This window comes from Carcharhinus amblyrhynchos, chromosome 10 (genome assembly GCF_965287045.1).
Source record: "Carcharhinus amblyrhynchos chromosome 10, sCarAmb.v2.hapA, whole genome shotgun sequence".
Lineage (NCBI taxonomy): Eukaryota > Metazoa > Chordata > Chondrichthyes > Carcharhiniformes > Carcharhinidae > Carcharhinus > Carcharhinus amblyrhynchos.
Window position 1 is genome coordinate 47,578,315 of NC_137333.1, and position 19,022 is coordinate 47,597,336.

Here is a 19,022-nt window from a genome sequence, read left to right on the forward strand (position 1 = left end):
CGTGAAATCTCCTTCAGCTCTACAAGCCCTCTAGAACTCTGAGCTCTGCAAATGCTGCCCTATTGAGCATTTGTGATTTTATTCACTCCACCTTCATGCTTTATAAATTCAAGTTGTTTTCTCCCCAGTATTATGGAAATTTGGTGACCCTGTGATTTCTGACAGGGCATTGTACTTATGGCACCATATCAAGCGACTCAGAATTTTTTTCCATTCCAATTTCATTCACTTTAAATGCTGAATTCTGAAAGCAAACACATTTTCTTTTAAGGGAAACTGATAAAAGACAAAGGAGTAGAGAGGAGAGAAAAAGTGGGATATAGATTAAGGATGAAGGGCCAACCCTTATTGAAGCGCATAGAGTCAAAAGAGGTTCAGGGTAAGTAGGACTGAGAGCAGAACAGGTAGCGGGGGGATCAGGAGTTTGGCAGATTGTTCAATGGGAAACAGGTTGGATGATATTAACAATTGTAGTGAGGGATGATAAAGAGGAAAATGATATTGGAAAAGCACAGTGGCAGTGAACAATGACAGCAAGGAGGTGGAAATGAAACATGAGCTACAGCATTACCTCATTTGGGAACCAAAGCAATGTAGAATTCTGGGGTAGGAGCACAGAATAGTAAAACAACAAACAGTATGTGATGGAAATGTTTTGTACTTGCAAATAAGCACCTCATCTCCAACCTCCCATGGCAGTGAAAACATGTCAGTTGCAAGAATTAAATATTACACAACAAGCTGGATGAAACCACAAGACTTATGATATGTTATATCTAGACTTAATTAATTGTACATGCACAAGGCATGTGTGTTGGTACAGAAATTCTGAATGATACAGTCATTACCTGAGTTTTTCCCAAAATAACTTTTTCCTTTACTCAAGATGACAATGAATGAACAGTGTTAATAATCAAATGTAAAACTGCATCCATATGAATAGAATCAACTTTTTCTGAAGATATGTCTCAAAACATTAATATTATTCACATAAAAATTTCACTCCAGTAGTTTTGAACAGTTTAAATTATAGGTTTTGTGCATGCAATTATTTAGTAGTTGCAGACATGTGTACACTGAATTGCTGCGTTAGTCACAGATCTCATGGGTCTATTAATTTACTACGTACTACACATACTAATTTCAAGAAATCCATTCTATGTTAGGTTTCTTGATGAGTCGATTGACACAATAAAGCTGTGACATCAGGCACATCCACTCTTGCTCCAGCATACATTTTAACTATGTGTTCTGAATCAGTTTGCAACTCATCAATGTGGGAATTAAGAAGCTCTTCCAACACTCGGGCTCGTTCTTCTTCTTCTTCAAGGAAATGTTCTGTTAGTGAAGAAGCTTCTGCCATCTCTTTGGGCTTCTAAACATTACAGAAGTATTCAACATTACATTAGTAGGTTTGCTGAACAATTGTGATTCCATTAAATGATTGTTCTGCTCTCATTTGAAAATCCTATATTCATCTTATCAAATGCAATAATTTACAATTGAATACGTAATTTGTAGTCATGCAGGATGTTGATTCAACATTATTGCTTTATTTTGTACATGAAGAATGTCATGCTCAGTAAAAGTATTGGGAAGGTATTAGGGTCCAAGGGTGGAGGGGAGGGGAGTGGGGAGGATCTTCCAGACCTGTCTGCTGCAAACAAAAATTCCATTATGGCTGAGAGGGAGAACTCAGATAATGAGGGTCACACTCAGAAACAGATGGGCTGATGTCCCGATGCTGGCAATTAAGTAGGTGGTGATTAAGTAGGTGATGGGCGGGGGAGAGGGAGGAGTGGAGTTGTTGCTGGCAACTAGAGGAGAGAGGGGCCAATGCCCCAAAGACCCAATGCCTGTGTGGATGGGTTGGAGGTGAAGTGGGTCACCCTGGTATCTTTGTGGTTTGGGGCTGGCCCAAACCTTTAGTGATGGGGGGATGTTGACGCTCTGTGGTAGAGAGTTGGGGATCTTCTCCTTATTTGCAGGGGTTCTCGACGTTCGTGGGAGCAGGAGTTTTTGGGTGCCCCAATCTCAAACTTTGAGATTGGGGCACCTTCCAGATCTCTGTGAAACTGGTCTTGCTGGAGTCTTTTTGCCCCACCCCTCAGGTATGATGGTGCAAAACATACCATCTGCTTTGTTTGTCAAATGTCAGAAGATCTGGAAATAAAGCCTGCCTGTTTCTTTGGGGAGAAACATTGCTGATTTTCACATTTTACCATTTTATGAGGGAATTCTGCCTGTCCATCATGTTCTTAACTTACAAAAAACAGACTTTATCCTAATTAGACACTTAGAAAAATGACAATGTTCTAGAAAGATAGCCACCCAGGGATAAGTGACCTTTTGTGATTTCTTACAATGGATTAACTTGTATCTGAACATGCTTTTGGAAGGTCATTAAAATATAAATATCCATTGGCAGAAGACCCTCCCTTGAAAAGGCAATCAGAATACAAAAATGGAATTTGCACCCACATGGTCTGGCTATGAATAGGAATTTGAAATCAATGGAGTGCTAGATTTACTTTCCCTGAGCTCAACACTTATCATAGAGAGTCACAGAACAACCAGTTTATCACAAGTAGGTGTGAACAACCACCTTTTATCTTCTAACATGTAGCAATGACTTCTAATTTCAAGTCACTTGTGTGGACAACAGAAGTATTGATCATGTGGCCACATGATTGAAACTGACTTCAGATAACAAATCTTATTGTTCCAAGAACTTGCCAGAAATCGGTCAGTCTGGAAACCAGTAGGGCTTCAGGAGGGAGCATTCCTCTGGTATTAAGAATAGAATCTTGCCTGGATAACCAGTCAACCCAGGGAGTGAAAGCGGGAGAGGAAGAGGGGCTGACTTATTTTGATCTGCAAAGATTTATCTCTACTGAAACCTGGTTATAACTTTGCCTGGAGGCCCAAAGGCTACCAACTTCTATTCATCTCAAGAACCTCAACACAGAACCCATTCAGACTTGTAGTTGACATTTTATATTTAAGCTCTGTATAACAAGACACATTAAATCATAGCCTTGATAATTCTTTTTGCAATATCACTACCCATTCTAATGCTGAGTAATTCTTTATTTTTAACTAATACTTTTTTTGCCATTAATATTCTAATTCTGCTCTCTTTATGACACTAACCATCTTCTGACAAAATGTTTTCCAGATACTTAAAATTGTGGTACCTGTTCCGACTATTGACCATGTATCTAGATTTTTACTTTCCCTTCATTATTTCTTCAAGTTTTCATAATTTATCTCTTTTTTGCATTAATTTTCATTCCAAATGTTTTCATCACTTCAGTCATTAGTATTGGTAGACCTTCTGCTGGTTATCTGCAAATATCACTCTCTTGCTTCAAGTACTATGCCATAAGGTGGTGACCATGAAATTCCATGTGTTGGTCTATGGTTATACTTTGCAGTGCGATGCCATTGCACTTCTGCAGGTTTTGACTGACAAAAAAACTCTCCTGTTCTTACTGTCTCCATCGGTATATTGGAGAAATTTGCAGGTTGATAATAAATCTGTTTGGCTATGGCTACCAAGTCCCAGAGTGGGACTTGAACCTGGAGATTCTGGCTCAGAGCTTTGGACACTGCCAGTGTGCCTCAAGACACACCAGTGCAAAGCTCATTATCTTCACTAATTGATCTCCTACTTTGACAGCTTTTTGTACTTCATCAGGTGCTTCTTTTATCATTTTATCCACGTATGTTATAAGGGGCAATGGTGATAGTTGACAACTTTGTCTTACCCCATGCCTAATCAAACCAAATTCAGTTTCACTAAATGCTGACCTGATTGTAGCAGCCTGTCCTGTGCACATAACTACTATAATCATTCTTTTACTTATTTAATCAACTCTGATCAGTTCCAGCACTTTCAACAGCTTTTGCCTGTTCAACGACTCAAAAGCCTTTTCCTAATCCACAAAGCAAATGTTGACTTCTTGGTGGTATTCTAAGCTTCTTTTGCTAAAAACTCCCATCATTTTTTTCGCCTCTCTAGTTCCACAACCCTTCCTCAAACTGAATTGATCACAGTTGATGTAATAACTTGCTTTGGCCTCAAATCTATTTGCTAGAATATTTATATTACCTTAGGTGCATGTGTAATCAAAGTAATGGTGCAAAGCTTTTTCAGATTTTGTAGTATTTGCCTTCTTCTCCCATAGAAATATTGTGTTGCTTGAAAAATCTTCCAGCTATTTTCCCTCAATATTCATCTCTTTACACAGGTTAATTAATTCTCTTGTTGCCTTCTCGCCACATCCTTTTATCATTTCTGTGGGAATTCCATCACATCCTTCTGCTTTTCTGGCTTCAGTTTTTTCATAGCATTAACTATTTCATAATATAGATAAGAAAGATAAAACGAGGAACTGATAATAGGTAGTGTGTGTTTACAGAACCTGAAGAAATAAATGATGAAAGAGTGCATTGAAGTCCTGTGTGACCAAGATGGTAAGCCATCAGATCTAGAGCCAGAGACAGAAGACATTTCACAGGATGATTTAGGACCTGATCTATTGGAGTGTGAAAAAAGCCTGCACTTGTTCCTCTGCTGTCCCAGTGCTATCCTGCATTAGGTTTCACTCATATATCACCTTTGCCCTTGCTGACTTACATTCATTCTTGGTCCTTTGTTGCCTCAAATTTAGAATTCTCACCCTTGTGTTTAAATCCTTCCATGGACTTATTGTCCCTGAAGCTTTCTCCTGCAATGTAAACTCCTAACTTTCCATCCTCTTGTGTTTGCTGCATCCCTTAGTTCTTTCATTGTTGGTAGGAATTAAACTATTAGTTCTTATGAGTAAATGGAAAAAGCAATGCTTTGACATGAAGGAGTGTTAGGAGCAATGTTATATATTCTAAAAAAGGAAGTGAAAATATTTTGATAATATAAATTACATTATACATTCCACAATGTTGAAAGAATGTATTTCAGGAATGAATTTTCTTGGGTCTTAATGTGGGTCTCTTATATTTATGGCAGAGCTTCCCAAACTATGGGTTGTGGCCCCTAGTGGCATTGCGCAATTTGATTTTTGGAATCATGAGCTCTGAGGTAGTAATGGTTGCCTTGGAGCTTGGACTGTTTCTGACAGCTGTGAGGTCCCTTTAAATCTTTGTACTTTTTCTATTTGTGGGCATAGCCAAATGAGTTGGTCTCTGAGGTCCAATTGTTACTGCAGCAAAAAAAGGTCAATGAAATGTAGGTGTACATTTTTTAAATAGAAATCCTGCCTTTTCATCATCTCACCAAGTGATGAGTCAATGCCAAACAAATAGAAACCTGGGTTTTGAGATAGGTGCAACAAGCTTGCTACCTCTGGTGTCATTGCAACAGTCAAAGCTTTTGTAGATCAGTCTAAATCTGAGAGCATTTTTTTAACAAATTCAATGGGAGCAAGCTTCACCGGCATTGCCCCTTCCTTAATTGCCCTGAAGAAGGTGGTGCTGAGCTCCCTTCTTGAACAGCTGTCATCCACGTGATGTTGGGTAGAGAGTTCCAGGATTTTATCCTGGCGACAGTGGAGGAACGTCAATATATTTCTAAGTACATATTCATGCTTGGTGAAAGTTTTATGAGCCATAATATTTTTGTAGTGGAGGAAAATCTATTATGATTGTAAATCAAAGCCTTATTGTGATGAATGTGTAGCAATTTGCAGTCATGTATATCAAATATCCTGTACATGCAGAAAAGGAACTTCAAGATTTTATGTATCTAAGAATTATAGAGAGGTGTAAAGAATTATAGAGTTAATTAAAAAGAGTTAATTATGCACGTGTCCAATTTACAATGTAGATTTTCTGATATATTAAATTTGAGTTGAAGTTATTGTATGTATCTAGCTGTTTCAAGTGTTTTGTACTATAATTGCTTTATTTGAAGTTACTGTGAAAATCCCCTAGCCACACTCCAGCGCCTGTTCAGGTACACTGAGGGAGGATTTAGCATGGCTATTGCACCTAACCAGCATGTCTGTGCAAGCTGTTTGAAGCATTCCCACACTCTCAACAACTCTCATGCCTTCCAAATTTTCACCCTGTGGTCTCACAAAATCTGAGGCGTTGAAATGGGGTCACACTAGGAAACCGTTTGAGAAGCTTTATTTATGGCAAAAAGTAGCAAATAACAAGAGGGCAGCATTTGGAGCAGGTGGTACATTTCACCATATTAACAATTCTCTCCATGGATGGAAGCTATTGAAATTTTGCTCAGGAGGGAGTGTACAGACATTCTTGGGAGATTGATAATGAAGCAGCAATCTGCATCATAATAATTATATATTCCATGATTTGCAAGACACATTACATTAACTTGTCCATTAAGTGAGTGTGCACAAGCAAAGAATACTGCATATGATAACAACAAAATATCTAATTAGAGAGTGAGCTTTTGTGTTATTAACACCCCATCTGTTCTTTTCACACAGCGATGGGTGGACCATTAGATATCTCTGCATTTGCAGCTGCATTCTTCCTCTTGTTTTCTAATTGTATTTTTCTTTAGCTGTATTTCACCTATTTTCAGCTGAAGTCAAAGGAAAGATCAAATACACAATTATTAATGTTTATTTATTAGTGTTACAAGTAGGCTTACATTAACACTGCAATGAAGTTACTGTGAAAATCATGAACCAGCTGAAATCTTCAAAAAAACTCGGGTGTGCTCATACAAGGAATACAGGAAGTTAGCATGTGGGTATAGCAAATAATTAGGAAGGCACATAGCACATTGGCCTTTATTGCAAGGGGGTTGGAGTACAATGGAAAAAAAGCCTTGCTACAACGGTACAGCGTTTCGGTGAAACCAACAGTGAAAGACTTTGTGCAGTTTTGGTCTCCATATTTATGGATAATATACTTTCATTGGAGACCAAATAGTAAAGGTTCACTGAATCAGTTACTAGGAAGAAGGTGATCTCCTATGGCAAGAAGCTGAGTAAGCTGTAGCTTTATTCTCTGGATTTTAGAAAAAACTAGAGGCCATGTTAAGTAAAACATACAAAATTCTGAAGGGGCTCAATAGGGTAGACTTGAAGATAATTTCTGCTGGTCGGGGAATCTTATCTGGGGTCACAAACTCAGGTTAAGGTGCCAATCATTTAAAACTGCAATGAAGAGAAATTACTTCACTCAAAGGGTTGCAAATCTCTGGATTTCTCTATTAAATGGTGGAGCAGGCTCATAGGGCCATATGATTTATTCCTGGTCCTATTTCTTGTCTTCTGAATGTTTTTATGTACCATGGCTGATGAAGCAGTAAGCTAGTACTGACAGGGTGCCAGTGAGAGATACAGTAGCCTTAAATGTGAGGAAGGTTCTGAGATTAGTTTTATCACTGCCTTATATGTGCAGGATGATTTTGGGCAAGACAAAATGATGTCTGTATGATGGAGTAAAAGAATGATCTTCAACTGGGATATTGGTACTTCTGGAAGTGAGTTGCATGTCAGCCAACAACTGGTTGAGTTTGCTCCCAAAGGAAGCTTGTGATACTAAGGCTGCTTTGGCAGCAGAATCAGATATTCTTCAGGGTGGGGATGCTTACTCAGCCTTTCGCCATAGGACATCACCATCATCCTTTATGAATTGTAAACAAAATCAGCATAATTCATTTACTACTTCATAGGAGAAATGCAGCCTTGTCAAACACTTTCAAGGGGTCATAATGAAGTTACCCGATCTAAATTTGCAGGCAGGGGAACATAGGCCACAATTGGCACATGTTTATTGTGACATTTCTGGGTGGTTTTCCTGATTCTTCTCCTTTCTCTCCTCATAGCAGAATAACAGCAGAGGTTTTAAAAAATGCCCAATGATTTTTGAAGTCAGGTATACAAGCTTAAAATTAAAACCATTGAAAACTTGGGAAAAGAAAATGAAAATGTTTATTGAAAACGTGGCTTTGAGGAAGGGGAACAACAGCTTATGCAACTTGCTCTGGGCTTTTTATGGCCTTCAGCACTGCATCACTTAAGGGCTGGCACCAGCAAATTTCAAGGCTCAGATTTTGTGCTCAACGGTGAAGTGATGGTACTTGCATTAACCTCAATCAAAGCTACTCACAAGGGTTTAGCATGTTCCTGGTTTGTATTTCACATTCCCTGACAATTTCATTCTTGTAGCAACTATAATCGAATTAAATATAATCTAAGAACAGTGAATTCATTAAGCAGACTTAGCAGCAAAACAAACTGAAGTAATTTTACTGAGCAAAACAGGAAATGAAAAGCACTGATGGTCATTCACCTTTACAATTTTTACAGAACGTGAAATAAAGACACATGGGATTCAGTTTAAACCTTAAATATTGGGAGGAATTCTCCGATCTTACACCTGGCTCAGACTGCACTGATCTTGGAGTGCTCTTGGGCCTAAAAATGGGTTTGATACCTGACACCAAAGAGTTGGTGATTCTCTAGGCTCCTTTCTAATGGCGTGAACTGGATCGTGCCCAGGATGATTAGCATATTTAAAGTAGTATTTAAATATGCATAGCCTGTTCAACTCCAGTGCATGGAATTTTCTGGCCTTTGGGTGAGATATGATAATGGTGAGAATCATAAGAACATAATAAGAACATAAGAAATAGGAGCAGGAGTAGGCCATCTAGCCCTTCGAGCCTGCCCCGCCATTCAATAAGATCATGGCTGATCTGTCGTGGCTCAGTTCCACTTTCCCGCCCTCTCCCCATAACTCTTAATCCCCTCGCTTATCAAAAACCCATCAACCCGTGTCTTAAAAATATTTAGCGAGGCAGCCTCTACCACTTCAATGGGCAGAGAATTCCAGAGATTCACCACCCTTTGAGTGAAGAAGTTCCTCCTCAACTCCGTTCTAAACCGCCCCCCCTTTATCTTGAGGCTGTGCCCCCTAGTCCTACTGTCCTTTCTGAGCGGGAAGAGTCCCTCCACCTCTATCCTATCCATCCCATTCATCATCTTATATGTCTCAATGAGATCTCCCCTCACTGCTGCTCTCCACCAACAGAGACCTGTCATGATGGCCACTTCGGGGGCCTGGAGGCCATTGAAGCCTCAGGGTGCTCAGGAGCATGGCCAGACAGTGCCCATCAGGCAGCACTCACCTGGTATTGCCCACAGACACCATGGCAATACACATCGGACACCCCGGCAGTGGCCCCCAGGCACCCCTGGTCTTTGTTACTAATTGCATCACCAGGAGAAGTCACTGCTGTTGATCATGCTGTGAGGTCTTCACCATGGACCATTGCTCGGTATGTCGGTCACAGGAAGAGGGTCACTGATGCGGTCAGCAAAGGGGTTAGAAACAAAGGCAGGGGAGTAGTTTTTAACAGCCTCCCCATTCCTGATGCCAGGTCCCTCGATCTAGTGCCTGTGAACATGGAATCCATCTGGTAGGCTATTGGCAAACCCAAGAGTGTTTGCTGGGCATCTTTGCAGAGACAAGGGAGACCCATACTTGTCCTGTTATATACTGGGGTTTAAGTGGTTCATTAATGAATTGATCTGACATCTAACAGCAAGCGGGCAGGATTTCCATATCGGCCCCTTCTTCTTGCCTCGTCACTAAACTCAGGACAGTTTTCCAATACCAAAGAATCAGGCGTCAGTATTCCTGTTTGAACCTCCTGCCACCATGCTTGCTCCGCAGGCTATTTTAAATTTTGCACTATTTTGATAGGTAAGATTGTTTTATAAACATATCAATGAATAAATTATTTTTTATATGTTTATAACCATAAAAATGGCTTACTCAGAAATTATTATTGGATATTACATAGAAAGAACATAGAACATAGAAAAACTACAGCACAAACAGGCCCTTCGGCCCACAAGTTGCGCCAATGATATCCCTACCTACTAGGCTTACCTATAACCCTCAATTATATTAAGTCCCATGTACTGATCCAGAAGTCTCTTAAAAGACCCTACTGAATTTGCCACCGCTGACGGCAGCCGATTCCACTCACCCACCAGCCTCTGAATGAAAAACTTACCCCTGATATCTTCTCTGTACCTACTCCCCAGCACCTTAAACCTGTGTCCTCTTGTAGCAACCATTCCAGCTCTGGGAAAAAACCTCTGAGAATCCACCCTATCTACAGCTCTCAACATCTTATACACTTCTATCAGGTCACCTCTCATCCTTCGTCTCTCTAAGGAGAAAAGACCGAGCTCCCTCAACCTATCCTCATAAGGCATGCCACCCAATCCAGGCAACATCCTTGTAAATCTCTTCTGCACCCTTTCAATAGCTTCCACATCCTTCCTGTAGTGAGGCATCCAGAACTGAGCACAGGCCTCCAAGAGGGGTCTGTCTGACCAGGGTCTTATAAAGCTGCAGCATTATCTCCTGACTCCTAAACTCATTCCCTCAATTAATGAAGGCCAGCACGCCATATGCCTTCTTAATCACATCTTCTACCTGCGAGGCCGATTTAAGAGTTCTATGGACCCAGACCCCAAGGTCCTTCTGATCCTCTACACTGCTAAGAGTCCTACCTTTGATATTATACTCCTTCATCCCATTTGACCTGCCAAAATGGACCACTACACATTTATCTGGGTTGAAGTCCATCTGTACTTCTCCGCCCAGTCTTGCATCCTATCTATGTCACGCTGCAACTTCTGACATCCCTCCAAACTACCCATAACACCACCAAACTTTGTGTCATCAGCAAACTTACCAACCCATCCCTCCACTTCCTCATCCAGGTCATTTATGAAAATTATAAACAGCAAGGGTCCCAGGACAGATCCCTGGGGCACTCCACTGGTAACCGACCTCCATGCAGAAAAAGACCCTTCTACAACCACTCTCTGCCTTCTGCGGGCAAGCCAGTTCTGGATCCACAAGGCAACAGCCCCTTGGATCCCATGCCCTCTCACTTTCTCAAGAAGTTTTGCATGGGGGACCTTATCGAACGCCTTGCTGAAGTCCATATAAATCATATCTACTGCTCTTCCTTCGTTAATGTGTTTAGTCTCATTTTCAAAGAACTCAACCAGACTCGTAAGGCACGATCTGCCTTTGACAAAGCCATGCTGACTACTATTCAGCATACTAAACTTCTCTAAATGTTCATAAATCCTGTCCCTCAGAATCTTCTCCAACTTACCAACCACTGAGGTTAGACTCACTGGTCGGTAATTTCCTGGGCTATCCCTATTACCTTTCTTGAATATAGGAATCACATTTGCAATCCTCCAATTGTTCAGAACCTCTCCCGTCTCCACTGATGACACAAAGATCATCATGTGGATGCGCCGGCGTTGGACTGGGGTAAACACAGTAAAAAGTCTGACAACACCAGGTTTTAGTCCAACCGATTTATTTGATAGTAAACGCACAAGCTTGTGCAATCTCTTCCCTGGCCTCCCACAGTAATCTGGGGTACGTCCCATCCGGTCCCAGTGATTTATCTATCTTCATGCTAGTCAAAACTTCCAACACATCCTCATTCTTAATGTCCACATACTCAATCTTTTCAGTCTGCTGCAAGCCTGCAGTACAACCACCCAGATCTTTTTCCAACATGAATACCGAGGTAAAGTATTCATTAAGCACCTCTACTATTTCTACTGGTTCTGTACAAACTTTCCAACCTTCACATTTTATAGGTCCTATTCCTTCACATCTCATCCTTTTACTCTTCACATATTTGTAGAACGCCTTAGGGTTCTCCTTAATCTTAGTTGCCAAGGTCTTCTCATGACTCCTTCTGGCTCTCCTAATCTCCTTCTTAAGTTCCTTCCTACAAGCTGTATACTCCTCTAGATCCCTAACATCTCCTAGCTCTCTGAATCTTTTGTATGCTTTACTTTTCTTTTTGACTAGGTTCGTTACAACTTTCGTGCACCATGGTTCCCGTAACCTACTAAAACCTCCCTGTCTCATCGAAACATTGTCGTGCAGAACTCTAGACAAACATTCCTTGAAAATCTGCCACCTTACTTTGGTCCTTTTTCTCGAGAATACCTCCTTCCAATTTACTTGTCTAATTTCCTTCCTGATGGCTTCATATTTCTCCTTAGTCCAGATAAACACTTTCCTAACTTGCCTGATCCTATCTCTTTCTAATGCTAGCATAAAGGAAAAAGAGTTATGATCACTATCCCCAAGATGTTCTCCCACTGAGAGATCTGACACCTGTCCAGGTTCATTAGCCAGTACCAGATCGAGTACAGCCTCTCCTCTTGTAGGCTTATCCACATACTATGTCAGGAAACCCTCTTGAACACACCTAACTCCTCCCCACCCAAACCCCTTACCCTAGGGATATTCTAATTGATGTTTGGGAAATTAATGTTTCCCATCACAACAACCCTGTTATTACTACATCTCTCCAGGATCTGCTTCCCTATCTGCTCCTCAACATCCCTGTTACTATTGCGCAGCCTAAAGAAAATACCCAGCAAAGTTATTGACCCTTTCCTGTTCCGAACTTCCACCCACAGAGACCCCATAGACAATCCCTCCACAGCCTCCACCTTCTCTACAGCTGTGACATTCAACAGTGCCCCTCCCCCCACTCTTTTGCCTCCCTCCCTGTCCTTTCTGAAACATCTGAAACCCGGCACCTGAAGTATCTAGCCCTGTCCCTGAGACATCCAAGTCTCTGTAATGGCCACCACATCACATTTCCAGGCAGCGATCCACGCTCTAAGCTCATCCACTTTATTCACCACACTCCTGGCGTTAAAATAGACACATCTCAAACCTTCAATCTTAGTGCTCCCCTTCTCCATCACCCGTCTATCTTCCCTCTTACACGGTCTACAATCCTTCTCTATTTGCAAGCTAACCTCCTCGCTCCCAGTTACCTCATCTCGATTCCCTCCCCCCAACCTTTCCAGTTTAAAGTCTCCCCAGTAGCCTTAGCTAATCTTCCCGCCAGGACATTACAATCCTTGGGATTCAAGTGCCATCCGTGTTTTTTGTACGGGTCACATCTGCCCCAAAAGAGGTCCCAATGATCCAAGAACCTGAATCCCTGCTCCCTGCTCCAGTCCCTCAGTCATGCATTCATCCTCCACCTCATTCCAGTCTTGCTCTCGCTTTCCCGTGGCACAGGCAGCAATCCTGAGATTACTACCTTTGCATTACTCCTTCACAACTGTCTACCTAACTCTCTATATTCTCTTTCCATGACCCCTTCCCTCTTCATATCTATGTCAGTGGTACCAATATGTACCACTATCTCTGGCTCCTCTCCCTCCCACCTTAGGATTTCTGGGACGCGACTAGAGACATTCCAGATCTCAGCACCAGGGTGTCAAAAAATCACCATCCGAGACAATTACATTACAATGCACAGAAATAAGCCATTTGGCCAAATAGTGGTTATGCTGCACATGAGCCTGCGTATCTCTACTTATTCATGTAAACCAATTACAGTAACATATCCTTTTATACATCTCTCCCTCAGGTATTTCTATAGCTTCACTTTGAATGCATCTAAGCCATTTGGATCAATTACTTTTCTTGGTAGTGGGTTCCATATTCTGACTATTTTTTGAGTAAATAAATTTCTTCTGATTTCCCAATTGGACTTCCTTAGTGATTATCTGAAATTTCTGACCCCTAGTTCTGGTCATACCTGCAAGTGAAAACATTTTTATGTCTACCCTATCAATAATCTTAAAGACCTCTATCAGGTCACTCCTCAGCCTTCTCTTTTCCGAAGCAAATAGCCTGAGTGTGTTCAAGCTTTTGTGATAGGTTCTCAAATCTGAAGGAGAAGTTTTTTCTGATTGCAACAAACAAATGTAAAGCAAAAATAACATGAAGGCTATTTGCTGAAAGCAAAAGTTTCTAATTGTGATTCAGTATCCATCACACTAAACTATTAAGCGTGATCTTGGAGATAAAGTGACGCATTTTAATTTTCTATAACTCTTCTTCAGCTACATACAGTAAAAGCAATGTCCTGCTCCCTTAATCCCAGAAAAAGAAATGCTCAGAATTCATCTGTATCACTGCAATCCCCAATTTTTGATTAATAAAACAGGTGGTTGCAGAAATGTGAAACACTGAGAGAGATGATTACAGTGAAAGAAGGAAAAATTGACTTCTACTATAAATAAAACAAGCATATTGATGGCAGCCTTGTCTGTCAAATTAAATAAGTATGTGGCTATTCTATTTCAGGAATTGCCTTGTGCATTCATTTTTTGCAGAGTCCCAATTTAATTGTTCAGTGTTGTTATATCGCCAGACTGTAAGTCTCAAAAGAATTGACTATATTAAAAGCCTAAATACTACTGCTACTGAAAAGAAAATTCATCAAACATAGTAGTAGACAGAGCCGAAAGGATTACAAAACAAACAAAAGTAAATTAAAATTCTATCAGTAGTTCAAATGTTGTCCAAATTTTTATAGAGAGTTATTTTTTGATAAAAAAATTGGTTCATAGGGAAAAGGTTTGCAGAGGATCCTGTATATGTAGAATGAAACTTTCCTCCGGGAATCTGTTTGCTGAGAAGGACTCCTTGGTGAATACATTTGCAGTGGTAATGACAAAGAAATTGTCAGCATTTGCCATCATTAATTGTGAAACTGACTGCAACTTCTGCTGTCTGCACACGTGCAATTAAACACAACAACCTAGAGGTTGCTGCTGGCGGTTTCCTGTTCCTTCATAGGGTGCACTGGTGAAGTCCTCATAAATTAAAATCTTTGAAAAAATTTTACTTGGTATAAAAATCCACTTTTTCCACTCTAAACTTTTGACAAAATTCCCTGAAAAACTAAGATACATAGAATGAGTTTTAATTGGGTTTTGAACGGTGCACTATTTTATAATTACTCATGAAAAACCACCCTTGTTCTGTAACAGAGACCTGCCAGCTTCTGATTTGCCAATAGCCCTGTGCGTGGGATGTGCACCGACTGGGGGATTAATCAATAGGAGGCAGATTTTGGCCAGGTTATGTTGGGCCCTCTGGATAGAAGTGATACAGGTTTTCAATGATTCTCCAGCTGAGCAGCAGATGGTGGGGTGGGAGTGGGAGAGAGAAAACTACCATTGTTCACCCATACTGTCATACCTTAAATAGAAACCAAAACATCAAGAAGTCATAATCTAGATTACCTGACCAATATAGAACATAGAACATAGGACATTATAGCGCAGTACAGGCCCTCCGGCCCTCGATGTTGCACCAACCAATGAAACCAATCTAATGATCCTCTAACCTAAACTATTCCAATATTATCTATATGCCTATCCAATGGCCATTTGAATGCCCTTAAAGCTGGTGAGTCCACAACTGCTGCAGGCAAGGCATTCCATGCCCTTACTACCCTCTGAGTAAGGAACCTACCTCTGACATCTGTCCTATAATTATCACCCCTCAGTTTAAAACTATGTACCCTCGTGTTAGCCATCACCATCCAAAGAAAAAGGCTCTCACTATCCACCCTATCTAACCCTCTGATCATCTTGTATGCCTCAATTAGGTCACCTCTTAACCTTCTTCTCTCTAACGAAAACAACCTCAAGTCCCTCAGCCTTTCCTCATAAGACCTTCCCACCATACCAGGCAACATCCTGGTAAATCTCCTCTGCACCCTTTCCAATGCTTCCATATCCTTCTTATAATGTGGCGACCAGAACTGTACGCAATACTCCAAGTACGGCCACACCAAGGTTTTGTACAGCTGCAACATGATCTCACAGCTTCGAAATTCAATCCCTCTGCCAATAAAAGCTAACACACCATACACCTTCTTAACAACCTTATCAACCTGGGTGCCAACTTTCAGGGATCTATGCACATGTACACCGAGATCTCTCTGCTCGTCGACACTACCAAGAGTCCTTCCATTAGCCCAATATTCTGTAATCCTGTTACTCTTTCCAAAGTGAATCACCTCACACTTTTCCACATTAAAATCCACTTGCTACCTCTCAGCCCAGCTCTGCAGCTTATCTATGTCCCTCTGCAAACTGTAACATCCATCCTCACTGTCTACAACTCCTCCGGCTTTAGTGTCATCCGCAAATTTACTAACCTATCCTTCTACACCCTCATCTAGGTCATTTATAAAAATGACAAACAGCAGTGGCCCCAAAACAGATCCCTGTGGTACACCACTAGTAAGTGAACTCCAGGTTGAATATTTCCCATCTCTGTCTTCTATCAGCTAGCCAATTCCTGGTCCAAACTGCTAAATCACCCTCAATCCCATGCATCCGTATTTTCTGCAATAGCTTCCCATGGGGAACCTTATCAAATGCTTTGCTAAAATCCATATACACCACGTCAACTGCTTTACCCTTATCCACCTCTTTGGTCACTTTCTCAAAGAACTCAATAAGGTTTGTGAGGCACGACCTACCCTTCACAAAACCATGTTGACTATCCCTAATCAAATTATTTCTCTCTAGATGATTATAAATCCTATCTCTTACAATCCTTTCCAAAACTTCGCCCACAACAGAAGTAAGGCTCACCAGTCTATAATTTCCAGGATAGTCTCTACTTTCCTTCTTGAACAAGGGGACAACATTTGCTGTCCTCCAGTCTTCCGGCACTTTACCTGTAGCCAATATGTGTTTTATAAAGGCCTTCACCACACTGACTCCAGTTTGACCTTCAGTAGAGCAGAAGGTATCTGAGGTGGAGGTGACATACAAGATTTCTGACTCTAATTAAGAACAATCTGTCCAATTTGTATAGGAGACCTGGCCCCACCTTGCTCAAAATGTGCCTGCTTCTGCTTTAATCCGGTTAGTTGTGGAGTCAACTGAGTAATCAGAGATCGATCATAATCTAAATGAGATTTAAATCGTGATTTCCATATTTTAATCAGTTCCACATCTATTTCTGGAGCGGAGCTGACTATGCTAAAAAACTTACTTCTGGAGTGCACTGAGGCTCTGACGTTGAGGTATGACAGTATGGGTAAACAATGGTAGTTTTCTCTCCCCCACTTCCAATCTGTCCCCTGCTGCTCAGCTGGAGAATCATTGAGAGCCCTGCACCACTTCTATCCGGAAGGCCCAAACACGACCTGACCAAGATCTGCCTCCCATCAGATTAAAATCAGCCTCCCATCGGATTAAAGGTCTGCCTCCCATTGGATTAAACCCCAGCAGGAAGCCCGCAAAATGGCCCCTGCTGATGTCTCCTGGCCCACAAGCTGTGCAGTGGCTGGAAGAGTCACTCCCAGTGATTGATAATTAACAACAATAATTCCCTCTTAGTAATGATTATTAGTTTTTAATCACTAAATCGAAATGCAATCTCACTGGCTCAATGTTTATTTAATACTTGTATTCTTTGTGATTATGGAATACATATTAAATCATTACTCATATTTTTATTTTTGCCCAAGCTTTCAAAAACAAATTGTTTCAGAATTAATATCTTCCTTACGACTTAGAATCATAGAACAATACAGCGCAGAAAGAAGTCATTTTTCCATTATGTCTTACTGGTTCTTTGACGAACCATTGAATGAATCCTTGATCCTTCATCATAGCTCTGCAATGTTCTCCTTTTCATGCATATATCCAATTCCTCTTTGATAGTTACTATTGAATCTTCTTCTATAACCCTTTCAGGTAATGCATTTCAGATGCAGGTGGTCAGAAACAAAGGGCATAGATCAGCAAAAGAACTACTAACTCTACTATTTCTAATTTTGTGGACTTCTATCATTCAGTGTCATGAGAACTTATCTATCAACAAATTAAGACGTCAAGAGAGTTTCTTCAGGGTGAAATGGCCATCTACTCTGAATGTACATTATTTAATTTAGTACTTTAGTTATGTTAGAAAGACAGATTTGTATTTAAATAGCACTTCTCATGTCTTCAGCTTGTCCCAAAGCATTTCACAACCAATTCATTTGAAGTGGAGTCACTATTGTTCCTTCGCTAAATTCAGTGGTGAATCTTTGCAGAGAACATTTCTTTCATACAACAAATAACATTAATAACCAGTTAATCTGGTTTTCCTGTAGTGTTTTGAGGAATAAATGTTATCTGGAAAACCAGGAGACGCCCGCCCCCCCATTCTTTTTTGAATAGTTTATGAGATTGTCTGAGCAGGCATACCATGCCAGTGTAATGCCTCAGGCAGAATCTCTGAAAATTGTGTTATAAAATAGATACCTAGGTATTGGTATTTGAACTTCTCCAGCTTAGAGGTGAGGTCACTACTACCAAATGAGTCCTGAGGCATTATTGGCACTAGTTATCTAAGAGATTAATATAAATTCTTAAAACATAAACACTTACCAGCAGCAGGAAACTCTCCTGGGGATGGATGGAAGTTAGAGAAATGTCAGGTGTATTTACATCAGCAAATGGTTCACTAGTAATATCATTGCTATGCCAATAAGAATAGCTGTTATCTGCAGACAGTTCTGTAGTTGCTGGCCTTCTTTCCAGTGAGAACTCCCTACTTGTGTTGCCAGAAAAATCAGGTGCAGAAATTCTGACATTGTTTTGAATGCTGTAGCCTTTCTGAAGGTTCTTAATTTTTCCCTCATAATGTTCTATAGTTTCATTCAGTTTGGATTTCATGGTGTTCATTTGTTGTTCATTTTCCTGTCGCAGTTTCTTAACTCTCCTAAAGTTTGCAAAATAGAAATAGACATGCCATAACTTAATAGAGTTCCTCACCTATCAAACACAGTTTAACCAATTTGTGCATCAAAACATAAAAGCTGAATACAAGAGGTGAGTTGAGATTGATTGCCCCTGACATAAAGGCAGCATTCAACCGAGTATGGCATCAAGGAGCTCTAGCAAAACTGGAGTCAATGGGAATCAGAGGGGAATCTTTCCATTGGTTGGAGTCAGACCTGACACAAAGAAAGATGGCTGTGGTGATTGGACATCAATCAATTTAGCCCAAGGACATTACTGCAGGAGTTCCTCAGGGTAGAGTCCTAGGCCAACAATCTTCAGCTGCTTCAACAATGACCTTCCTTCCATCATAAGGTCAAAAGTGGGGATGCTCACTGATGACTGCACAATGTTCAGTACCATTCA

The 19,022-nt window shown here is 40.7% G+C and overlaps 1 protein-coding gene across 1 annotated transcript in view; it reads right to left on the reverse strand.

Moving 5' to 3' along the window:
- Positions 1-975: 975 nt before the first annotated feature.
- The window catches only part of LOC145349369 (deuterosome assembly protein 1-like), a 131,538-nt gene continuing 113,491 nt past the window's right edge, over positions 976-19,022 (reverse strand). The window contains exons 13-14 of the mRNA XM_080197885.1: positions 18,264-18,597; positions 976-1,375 (exon numbers count right to left, since the gene is read on the reverse strand). Of these exons, the coding sequence (XP_080054011.1) occupies positions 1,163-1,375; positions 18,264-18,597 (547 nt within the window). The 3' untranslated portion in view covers positions 976-1,162. The remainder of the gene's footprint in view (positions 1,376-18,263; positions 18,598-19,022) is intronic.